The sequence below is a fragment of the Pseudonaja textilis genome, chromosome 12 (assembly GCF_049901715.1).
Source record: "Pseudonaja textilis isolate UNSWEBS1 chromosome 12, rPseTex1.2, whole genome shotgun sequence".
In the NCBI taxonomy this organism is placed as follows: Eukaryota; Metazoa; Chordata; class Lepidosauria; order Squamata; family Elapidae; genus Pseudonaja; species Pseudonaja textilis.
The window spans coordinates 1,216,190-1,228,775 of NC_142001.1; the positions used below are offsets into that span (position 1 = coordinate 1,216,190).

Consider the following 12,586-nt stretch of genomic DNA (forward strand, 5'->3'; position numbering starts at 1 on the left):
AATCCAGTTTAAAGTAGAGTCAATCAACTTTATCCTTCGGATTCCTTGAATAGTCTTCACAATGGCCTTGGAGATATTCTTCTGATCTTTCCCTCTGTAACAGGATCACATTAAACAGGACTGCCAGCCAGTCCTGTGTGGCTACAATAAAAATAGCAAAAAATCAGCAACAACCCTAAACACTTAAATTAAGAACTGAATCCATCTCTGGTGATGAGGTCCATTGCTGACATTAGATTTAATATTTTTAGCACATTATTCTTAGTTTCCTGTTCAGTAATTGTCATGCAAAATCATGGCTTCATTCATCTAAACAGTGTTTCTCAACTCAACAACTTTAAGATGTGTGGATTTCAACTCCCAGAATTTCCCAGCCAGAAAACCTGGGAGTTGAAGTCCACACATCTTAAAGTTGCTGAGGTTGAGAAACACTGATCTAAATGAAAAGGCTGATACTATTTGCTGCCCACTTCAGCCTATACATAGAGCAAACAAACTCCCAAAGTGCATGTTATGCATATTCCAAACTTAACATCTGCTGAGTTCTCCCTTCTGTATCATATCCCAGATAAACAGAAGCAATCCTATGAATTCTTAGTAAACCTTTGATGTTGAAATTTGATTCAAAGGCATATTAAGCAAATTCCAATTCAGTTTTCTTCAATTGGACTAACTCAGTGTTGCAAACCAACAAAACAAAATGCTGAACTGGTTCAACCTCTCCCCACTCCCCTTATTTATAATACAGGTAGTCCTTGACTTCCATCCATTCATTTAGCAACCATTTTAAGTTACAATGGCATTGAAAAAGTGACTTACAAATGATTTTACATGATTGGTCTTATTTGAGACAACAACAAATCCGCATACAGATAGGAGGTTGTACAACTTGCCTCGTGATGTAACCAGAACAATCTGGAACTGAATACACTTAAACCCATAGAAATGGTGGTAGACTTTAGAAGAAACCCTCCCATACTACCACCTCTTACAATACTAGACAACACAGTATCAACAGTAGAGACCTTCAAATTTCTAGGTTCTATCGTATCACAAGACCTAAAATGAACACCTAACATCAAAAATGTCATCAAAAAAGCACAACAAAGAATGTTCTTTCTGCACCAACTCAGGAAGCTCAAACTGCCCAAGGAGTTGCTGATCTAGTTCTACAGAGGCATTATTGAGTCTGTCATCTGCACCTCTATAACTGTCTGGTTTGGTTCTGCAACCCAACAGGACAGACACAGACTTCGGAGGATAATTAGAAAAAACCATTACTACCAACCTGACTTCAGTTGAGGACCTGTATCCTGCACAAGTCAAAAAGAGGGCTTTGAAAATATTTACAGACCCTTCACATCCTGGACATAAACTGTTTCAATTCCTTCCCTCAAAACGATGCTATAGAGCACTGCACACCAGAAGAACTAGACACAGGAACAGGTTTTTTCCGAACCCCATCACTCTGCTAAACAAATAATTCCCTCATCACTGTTCAACTATTTACAAAGTGTGCACTACTATTACTGTTAATCTTCTCATCACTCCTTACTGTCCATCCCGTCCCACTTGTGACTGTATGACTGTAACTTTGTCGCTTGTATCCTTATGATTTATATTGACAGTTTCCTAGTATGATTTGATTGCTAATTGCATCCTATGACTATTATTAAGTGTTGTACTTTATGATTCTTGATGAATGTATTATTTCTTTTATGTATACTGAGAGCACTTGCACCAAGACAAAGTCCTTGTGTATCCAATCATACTTGGCCAATAAAGAATTCTATTCTTCTATTCTTCTGCATCCTCACACTTACAACCATCCCCACAGTCACTTGATGAAAATTCGGGCACTTGGGAACTGGCATGAATTTACAACTATTGCACTATTCCAAGGTCATCTCATTATGATTTGTGGCCTTCCCAACTGACTGAGAAAGGTATAGTTTTATTAGAAGTCAAATGTATTGCAGTAATATGTAGTTAGAACACAGAATCATGCATCAAAATCCCTAAGTTCAACTTTTCCATTGCTGACACACACACCTCCACCACCACCCATAACTAATCAGATTCAAGCAAAATATTTTAATAATGATCGCTTCAAGCTTCAATGATCAAGTTGGTAGGCAGCTGCATTCTTCTCCCAGCTGGTGGACCTTGAGGCAGGGTCTCAGGGAGATGCAGCAGTAACTTTTGTTTTCCCCCAAGCATTCCCCCTCCCATCTACTCTCCCCAGAGTCCATGGCAGACTGTCACCACATGGTAGTGAAGCACAAGCAAGCATAAGGTGGCAGCTGACATGAATTGAAGAAGTTTCTTGGATGAGAAGAAAAATGTCTTCAAAATAAAGAAAGTCCAATTGCCTTTTGCAAAGCACCTTTGGGAAAACCCCTTGGATACACATCTCAGGTCATTCTGGACTTACCTGCTTCTCCCCATTTCGCTTCTTGTAATTCAGAAGCAGTTCTACAGCCCCCACAACTTCTTTCCGTATTGCATACAGGAGTGCATCACCCACGTAGATACTGTGGCTCAATAACAACTCCATAATCTCTAAGTTTTCATTTTCTATGGCTATTAGAAGGGCACTGCGACCAAGAGGGTCCATGCAGTTGATGTTAATGTTGTAATAGATCTCTGCCTCCACCAAGGAATGTTTCACACTGGCATAGTCCCCCTTCTCCACAGCACTGAGGTAGGCCTTCTCCTCCAAAGACAGCTCCACTTCTGCCCGGACAATTTGCAGCGGGATCCGGTCTCTATAGGGGGAGTAGTTTACTTTTTTGTAATAGAGCTGAGCCATTTTTCATAGCGACTTGGTGGGCTGTTTGGAAACAAAGAAAAAAGCAGCTGTCAAGCACCACAGAAACCAGAAGATTCAGTCAATTCAAATGAGTATAAAAATTCATTGCAAACTTAAGTTCTCTACAAAAATCTGAACAATTAATGGTCAAGGGAAATGAGTGGGCGATAAGAGAGGCATGCAAGGTGGGCTAGACTTAGATTTCTTGCTGTGTGCAGGGACTCACGACTTGTGATGCATTTGGCCTCTCAGGCTCAGCCTGGTCATCTCCTAGAGGATCAGGAGAAAACTCCTGAATTCATTATTGAGAAAGACTACATGCACAACATTTGACATCAACTTTTCCTGAACCTGAAGTCCTCCAGATGTATGGGACTAGTCTTCCTGATTTCAGAATGTGTTGATGACCTTGGAGGTCCAGGGAAAAAGATGCTGCCTATGAAACAATATGATAAGAGGCAGGAGCCCACAATCATTTAATGATCTGCTACAGAAACTTAGGAAGGGCCCACCCTAATGGATCAAGCAGTTAAAAGTGGCAGCAGGAAGTTTATACATTCAGATTTGCAAGATTCGGGTATTGTATTCTTACAATACAATAAAATTAGTTGTGTCTCTTGTCTGCTTTGCCTGAGAGGGCTGACAAACTACCAATTAGCAGGTCCATTCTGTGAATAGCATGGAAATCAAGCTATAATCTATCTGGCAGGCACCAAATTAGGAGAGGTAAATATAGCTATAGCTATAGCACCTAGCCTTATATAGCACTTCATAGTGCTTTACAGCCCTCTCTAAGTGGTTTACAAAGTCGGCAGATTTCCCTCAACAATTTGGGTCCTCATTTTACTGACCTCAGAAGGATGGAATGTTGAATCAACCTTGAGCCAATCAGGATCAAACTCCTGGCAGTCAGCAGAGTTAGCCTGCAATACTGCATTATAACCACTATGCCACCACAGTTATATGCTTTTTAAGGAGTTTTTATTTGATTGCATTGCATTGCATTTAGTTTTTATACCTGCCCATCTCAACAAGTGACTCTGGGCAATCATAGAAACATTAACAATTAAAATTGTGTGTGTGTGTGTGTGTGTGTGCATGCGTGCATGTGTGTGTGTGTGGTCACCAAGTAAAATTATTGCCATACATGTAAACCTAGCAAAGAAATGGCCCCTTTCTGACACCTTAATTATCACTAGTTGGGGAAGATCCTTTTCTTTACTTTTCTATATTTATCACAACAGTATGTTAGCTGGAGCATAGGATGAAATCAGAGAAGAATCAAAGCAGTATTTCAGTTGTGTTAGGAATCTGTCCACCAATTAGTTGGGTTGGCAATATATAAACCAACAATGTATGTTTGTAGCTTTAAAACAAATCCACTGTACTGATTTATACTATATTCTGATTGGTTGATTATATAGCAAGTTACCATAAGAGGGAGCTAGAGATCATAGCTTGCTCTCTCTGACATTCTGTCTCTCTGACATTCTGTTGCTATCTAAGGTTCTCTGTTGTATTTATGCTGTGCTTATATTTTGATATTTTTGTTTACTGTAAATGACAAAGGCAACCGGTAAGAAGACTTTGTAATTGGATATTCTTTGGACTGTAAAATGAGTATGACCAGGACCGTTTATTGGACTGTGCTATTTCTTAAAGTAAACTTTAACTCAATTTAGTGTATCTGTGTGTGGCTAAATAATTATTCAGAACTACTCTCATAAATGTTTCCATGTGCATATCCTTGTTACTCCAGGGTTATTCTGTACATATCATAACAAGTTGGATCATAAAACTGTTTAGATTATTTATCTTGTCAGCATCTAAATCAAACATCTTAAATATGTGCCCTCCAGGTGTGCAAATTCCTATTCAGAAATTGTGGGTGCTCCATCACTGGAGGTTTTTAAGAGATTGGAAAGCCAGTTGTTTCGGAATGGTACAGTATATGGTCTCCTGTTTGGGCAGGGGGTTGGACTAGAAGACCTCCAAGGTCCCTTCCAATTCCATTATTTGATATGTTGCCCAGAATTCTTACACAGCTTGAAATAGGAATATCTTCCAGATTTCAAGTACAAATTCAAGATCAGCATTCCTTTGCATTGGAGATGCTCAATTTTCAGGGTTAGACTCTGCCTTCAAAACATGTGAACTAAAATGCATCATGTGTAGAAACTATGGCATGGTGGTCTAGGAACAGAGAGGAAAGGTGAAAGATTGTTGCCAAATCTATATGAATGTATGCATATGCTGAACTCTCTTTGATTTATAACACATATTCAGAGTTGTTCAATATGTGTGAACCAACTGCAATCACTAGAACATTAATGAAGTACTGACATATTTTTACAATGTCTTGTTAATGAGCAAGCATCTTTTCCATTACTTTTTCAGTCTTCTGATGTTCTTCCCAAGCACTCTCTGTGTAACCTTGCAGTAGTTTTATTTACATTCTGACACATTTAATTATTTTTAGTGCAACCTCCTCTCTTTTCACAATTTATAAATAAATCTTGACGAGGATTTCAGGCTACAGAAGGGCAAGCTGAATTTTTTTGGTCCATGGATGCCATCGTCAAGAGCAAGACAGTTCTCTCTTGAGCAAAAACTGCAAATTGAACACGAGTTCTTTCTAGCCATTAAACCTCCAGAGGTACATGGTCTCTAACTCCAAAAAGGAAGATAGAATAAACGGAGTTGGTGCGTGATGATGGAAAAACTATCACCAGGGACTTTTAAGGTAAGTCCATAAATGCTGAAATTTTCGTTAAGTTGCTTCCTGTGGCCAGAAAAGTTAAAATTGAACTAAAAATGTCAGGGCTGGAACTAAATAAAAGAACTAGAATAAATAAAAAGTTACATTTTCATTACATAGTTGACATTCTGTCACCTTCTCGAATCCCTCCATCTTGACATTGTAGGTTTCTAACAAAATGCACCTCTTAGAAAACCAAAAGGATGCTTTAGCACTCTTGCAATTGTGTGATTATGGGCAATGTAGAGAGACAGAACACCCCCAAAATTCTGGCGATATTGTGCCAATATCAGTCTATGGCCCCTGCCATCCCTTTCATGTCAAAGGCATCATTTAAAGCACTTCTGGGTTGAAAGGATTAGCCAGCGACATCATTGCCCAGGAAACCCATGTGGGCTCCTTTCATGTCCCCGTCAAGGAGCTGGAGCAAATGATGGGACTTACCCTCACCATGCAGCAGCAGTCAGATATCCAATGCAGGCTTGTTAATGTCCAACTCAGCATCTTAACCACATGAGCCACCGAGTCCCTAGCCTATGGCATTGTCTTATCAAGTGATATCTGACAAGAAACCAGTGTTTGCTTATTTATTGTTTTCATTCCCTGCCTAGTGTATTCAAGAATTTAAAGAATTTTTTTAAAGGCCACCAGACAACCAGAGTAACCCTCCCAATCCTTCAATTTCAACCTTAGGCACAACCTTTTTCACAGCTGAAACTGATTGTATTTCCAAATAAGATTTTTCAGAAAGTTTTCTTTAGCAAGATTTCTTGAGACAAAAAGCATGAGGTTGAAAAGATTGTATGAATTCCAGCAACTGAAATATTTTTCATTTAGGACCAATTTATGTCTATGTATACTATCTATGAAAGCTGTTGGATTCTTTCTAACCCCCTTTCTATGTTCCAATGAGCAGTTGGATCTCTTTGTTATGAACAGAGACACTTGGACCTGGCTGTTTACATAACCCTGAAATGAAAGAGAGACAGTCGTTTTGTGCTGGGTGTGGGGGCAATCACCCAGACCGGTATGTAGTTTCAAGGACGCCATCTTCCAAAGATGTGAAAGGAAGGGACACCTAGTAAGGGTTTGCCGTGCCACCCAGCCAGCCTTGTACTGCCAGTGGCAGCCTAATTCCCAGACAGGACACCAAAAGGCACCGTTCCAGAGACCCAAGCAAAGAGAAGACTGAGCTGCAGAAACAAAAGAAACACACCAGACAATCATCAGCCACACCAGCGCACATCGTGCCAAGAAAATCCATGTCACAGTCCTCATCAAGGGATCCCCATGTGACATGGAAGTGGACACAGGGTCGTGCATGACCATTGTATCCTGGGCAACTATAAAGAAGGCGGTTCCGGGGCTGGCGAAGAAACATCTGAAATTCCAGAGAGTGCAGCTAAAGGACTATTAAGAGAACCACATCCCTGTAAAGGGAGCGAGTCCTTCCAGGTCAAATTCAAAGAATTTGTTGGACTTCTTCAGCTGACCGTAATGGATGAAGTCTTGCCCAACCTGCTAGGTTTGGACTGGTTTGACTCCCTGGACCTGGGAGGGACAGGCATCCACACCATCCAAGATGACAGCATCAATGAGCTGATCAAGGAGTTCATGGATGTCTTCAACGGGAATCTAGGCAAGTATATAGGAACCACCATTTTTCAACCTAGACCCCAAGGTCACCCCGATTCAAATGAAACCTTGAAGAGACCCTTTTGTGCTCTCCAACCCAAAACTGAGTTCGACAAACTAATTGCCATGGGGTTTTTGGAGTTGGTAGATCACACCAAATGGGAAACCCCGATTGTCACGCCAATCAAACCAGACAGTTCAATCTGCGCAGACTATAAATGCATGATCAACAAAGTATTGCAGCAGAGTGCCTATCCTGTGCCAGTCATACAGCATTTATTGCATTCCCTAGGAAAGGGCAGAACTTTTGCAAAACTCGATTTAGCCCAAACGTATCAGCAGCTGCCGGTGGATGATGCCACCACAGAGGCATAAATCATTGTGACACATAGAGGGGCATTTAGATGCCTCTGGCTGCAATTTGGTGTAAGCATGGTGGCAGGACTTTTTCAAAGTATAATGGAACACCGACTACAGGGCATTCCGGGAGAGATGCCTTACTTTGATGATTTTCTAGTGTTCTCAGCTAATAAAGAAGAACTCATCGACTGATTAAGGATAGTTCTGAGTCACTTTCAAGAGCTGGGCTTAAAGTTGATGGCATGTCTGGGGCCTCATTCAGGTTGCAACCTGGGTGGTGATTTTGGCCTTGGTCTCGAATCTGCAGTTGCACATGCTGCTATGTGCCCTATTCCTCCACATCAGTAGTATTTAATTGGGTTTTGTGTAAGGGTTGGTCTTGGGGCAGATAGTGGTGTGCTGTCCTGTTGGCTTGGTAGCCTCTGGTCTGGTTGTCCTCTGTCTCTGGTTCCCAGTGGCTTCCTCATGTTGCTAGTGTGTAATTCCCTGTCAACTTTTATGGCTATTCGTAACCACTCAGAGAGTCTGTTCGGGATGTCACGATAGGCAGTTACTTTGCTAATTTGCTGGTCCAGGCTGGTTCTGAAAAAGTGAATCAGCATCTGTTCAAGCAAAAGAAGTATCTTCCCACTGATTTTCCTGAATTCACGGATGTGTTCTTTGATGGGTCGCCCTCCCTGCTTTAGGTTGCTGAATTCATCTGCATGCGGGTCATCCTCTGCCTCCTCAAATCTGACCTCCAGCAGTCATAGGAAGTCATCTGCGTCATGCAGTTGGGGGGGCCTTCTCTTGTGGACGGCTGCTAGCCATCCTCTTGCTTCTCCCTCCAGCCCCTCAGAAATGGTGTTCATCATGGCTCTAGGGGATGGGTAGAGGTATCCATAATGTTCTAGGTAGATCTCAGCTGAGTCAAGGAATAGAGCTAGATGGTCTGGGTCCCCATCAAATTTCCCCTTGAACTGGGGTGGTTCGCAGAACTCTGCTCTGCCCTCTTCCTATCGCCCTCTGTAAATCTGTGTTTGAGTTGGCTGACCTTCCTCCCTGGCAATAGTTCATGCAGTAGGAGGAAGGAGCTGCCTGTTGCATAGGGGAGGCACTGGTTGCTGTTGTGGGCTCTTTCTTCTTTTGCTGGGTAGAGAAGGACTGTAATCCCACCTGCTTCTCCTCACTTCAGAAGGCTCTGCGGGAAATCCCCTCTGTTTTGGGAAGCATAATGAGTCATCCTCTCTAATGGCAAGCAGGTCAAATTCCTCCCTCAGCTGCTGCATGGAACTCCCCAGGGATCCTGACAGGGACTTTGGGGCTCTGGCTTATTCCCAGGCCCACATGCATTCCACTCTTGTCAGCTTGCTCAGGGGCTTTCCTCCCTTTTTAGGCTGGGGGAGATTACCTTCTGAAGCAGTGGGGGGTTTCATTTCCTTTATTTGTTCAGGCCTCTCGGCTTCGCCTGTGACTATGTCCTCAGCTTCTGTTCGTAGTTGGGCTGCTTCTAGAGGGCTTTCTTCTGACAATCCCCCTTCTGCCATGTTAACCTGACTTTCTCTTCACGCATTCTCGGGAAGCGATTGAAGAGGCCAGGGGTCAGGTATCCAAGAATGATGAATTTCTGGAGTGTCAGCTGGCTGTCAAGGCTCCAATAAATCCACCCCCATTGAAATCATAAGTCTCTAGCCACATCTCTCAGAGTTAAAAAAAAAAAAAGCTTTATTAGATGTGGCCATGTTGGCATTAGCTGGATGCAGTTGACACTAAAATACATCATTCATTTCCTCCTTGACCCTGGTCTTCCCCCTCACCCCCTGGATGAATATTCTCCAATGGACACATCCATAGCCAAGAGTCATCAATCATGCTCTCCAGTAATATTCCTGCATGCCAACAACTTTGAGCTGCCAAGGCAATTATCTGAGGCACTTGAGGAATGCACTGTTTTTCCCTATTCCCTTTCTGCTGGCAGCTAAAAAGACCAAAGGAGTATCTTTTTAGTTGACATCAAGGTTGAGGGATATGCTAATGAAGCCAAGGGACGAAGGCTTCACACAAGTCTGCCTTTCTGAGGGGAAATAAGAGTTCAAATTCATTGATCCACCTTTCCATTGGGAAGATTAGTTGAATCTCATTGGTTAAACTGTCCGACAGTTCCCTTTAAAGGAGAGAGCTGTTGGACAGGCAAGTCACTGGCTTGTACCAATTTACCATCAAGAGCTGTAGTCACTATCCTTTGTGTCCTGTTTCTTTGATTGATCCCAATCTAACACACCCCAACAAGGCTCATGCTCTTTTCTTTCTCCTGCAGTTCTCCAAGTTTGCAAGCCTGTTCCAACAAGGCTTGGAATGGGGGAGGGGAGAATCTACCTTCCCCTTCTTAAGCGCTGTGTCTCTGAGAAAATCATTCTCATTTGCACCTTTCTCAAGACTGCTGGCTGAGTTGGTTTGGTCTCTCTCTCTCTCTCTCTCTCCCTCTGCCCCTGCCACTCCTTCTCTCTTTTGAATGGTTTTCTCAGCACTTCCTCAATGTGCTGGATCTTTGGTTTGTTTTGCTGAAAGGGTGAGTTAGAATTGTCTCTTCTCCCCCACCTTCCTTCCCACTGTCTTAGAACTAGAAAGTCACAGATCTAATCTGGAAGGGAATCATTGTGCGGAACCACTGATAAGTGCAGGTGGTGCAGAGTGGTATTCAGCAGGTTCTGACCAGTTCTGGAGAACCAGTAGCAGAAATTTTGAGTAGCTCAAGAACCGGCAAATACCACCTCTGACTGGCCCTGCCCCCATCTATTCTCTGCCTCCCAAGTCTCAGCTGATCAGCTGGGTCTTCTTTTGCTGCCCTGCACAGGAGAACGGAGCTGGAAAGCAGGTTAGTGGGGTGGGGAGAGAATGGGATTTTGCAGTAACCTTCCCCCAGGAGTGGAGAGGGAATGGAGATTTTGCAGTATCCTTCCCCTGCCATGCCCACCAAGCCACGCCCACAGAACCAGTAGTAAAAAAATTTGAATCCCACCACTGAGGTGCTGATCATTCACCCTCTTTCTGCTTCCCTGGGTCTGTGATTTGGGGGTTTCCTCTGGAGCAAAAGCAGAGAGCCTCTTCCAGTGAAGATTTCTCTGTCTCTTCTAAGTTTCTTCCAAAGCAGAAAGCCTCTTCCTGTGAAGGCTTTTCCAGTTCTTTACTTTGATTTTTTCCTGGAGCAAAAGAAAGCCCTTACTAGTGAAGTCTTCCCTGTGTGTTTATTCTGATTTTCTCCTGGATGGGAGCAAAATCATCTGGTGGCAGGTCTTAAGTAACAATCCCACACTTATTTTACTCCATGCATGGCCCACCCACTATTTAATTTACCACTTCTGTCTGTGCCTCTTTCCCAAACTGTATACTTGTCTCCCCCGCCCCCTCTCACACACACATACAGAGGTCCATGGTAAAATTGTCTTCCATGAAACCAGTCCATGGTGCCAGAAAGGTTGGGGACTTCTGAATTAGACCATGCAGAGTCCCTACAGGAGAGCCCTTTTAAGGATTATGTATTAATAGAAAAGCAACTAACTTAGCTCTGATCCTAACCGCTAAAGCTGTTGCACATAAAAAACAGAGGAGCTATGATCAACTATCACAGCCACCATTTTGGATCTGAGTGAAGGGCCTGGGAAAGGTCAAAATAACAAAATAACACTTAGAAAAGGCTTTGGGGTGAACCCTATACCATTTCAGAGAAATGGCTGTCCAGTGTTTTCTTAAAAACCTCCAGTGTTGGAGCACCCAGAACTTCTGGAGACAAGCAGTTCCTCTGATTAATTGTTCTCACTGTCAGGAAGTTTCTTCTTAGTTTTAGGTTGCTTCTCTCTGTTCAGTTTCCATCCATCGCTTCTTGTTTTGCCTTCTGCTGGTTTGGAAAATACATTGTTCCCCTTTCATTGTGGCAGCCCTCAAAAGCCTGTTTTGTGACCTGTCTTCTATCACACTCTTGGGCAAAGCATGTGAGCTACTTCTTCCTTTCAGTGGTCCATGAAAGTATACCTATAATATGTAGATGCAGATAATAAAGTTGAAAAGAGGTGAACAACATTTTTATAGAACTATAGATACATTGAGGCGGGCATGACAAGGAGTGGCTGTGAGGGGAGGGGCCGAATGAGCAGGCATCCCTTGACGTGAGTGATGTTGAGTTGGCCATAACCACCCAGTCACATGACCACTCAGACACACCCACCAGTAACATGCCCACCAAGCCATGCCCACAAAACCGGTTGTTAAAAAATTTGAATTCCACCACTGGGATTCACTGTTGGGGTAAGAATGTGAGATGATATAAAAACATGTTCATGTCATTTACGCATCTTTCAACTAAAATCCCAACACAACATGTCAACTTGTGATGAATTGCCATCAACAGAGAAAAGTGGAATAGAACATAAGCTGCATTCTGCATGCCCATGTAAGAAAAAAAAGGGCTAAATTATTAATTTAATTCAACAGATTCCACCAACGTTCTGCAAATGAAGAGGAATGTTTCTTACACTCACCTAAAAGTGCACAAATACAAGCCAATTTTTGTTCTTAATAAAGATACTCTGTCCATCATGCCTAAAAATAATTTTAGTTTAGAAGGATACTTTTGATCCTGAACCAGAAGTATCCTGTAAAATGGTGTTTTTCAATTTTAAACTGTGTAGAGTTCTAACTCTCAGAATTTCCCTGCAAGTAAGGGAATTCTGGGAGTTGAAGTCCCACATAGCTTAAAGCTGCTGTGGTTGAGAGACATGACCGTAATAGATCTAAATTTGTGACGAATAAACCCTTCTTGACAATTCCTGTTATGTCCCTGGAACTTGCCGAAGTCCCCACCCAGGTCCGTTCATGCCGCGGGGGCGTTTGCTGCCCCTCATTGGCTGGCCTCCCTCGACAGCCGGCTATAAAAGCCAGCTGCAGGGTCCGGCCAGTCGCTGATCGCTGTGAGCCTGCTCCAGGCAGAGCTAACACGTTCAGTCCTTTATTGCTACAATAAAGTCTTGTTGCATCCAAGCCCTGGT

At 42.7% G+C, this 12,586-nt stretch overlaps 1 protein-coding gene across 2 annotated transcripts in view; it reads right to left on the reverse strand.

Annotated features, from left to right (window-relative positions):
- The window catches only part of TRPC5 (transient receptor potential cation channel subfamily C member 5), a 271,919-nt gene that overhangs the window by 205,181 nt on the left and 54,152 nt on the right, over positions 1–12,586 (reverse strand). The window contains exon 2 of one of the 2 annotated variants that reach the window (XM_087940859.1): positions 2,435–2,833. In XM_087940859.1, coding sequence (XP_087796985.1) covers positions 2,435–2,812 — 378 coding nt within the window. In that variant the 5' untranslated portion in view covers positions 2,813–2,833. Of the gene's footprint in view, positions 1–2,434; positions 2,860–12,586 lie in introns of those variants that run through there. The other variant, XM_026703135.2, reaches the window with a different exon arrangement.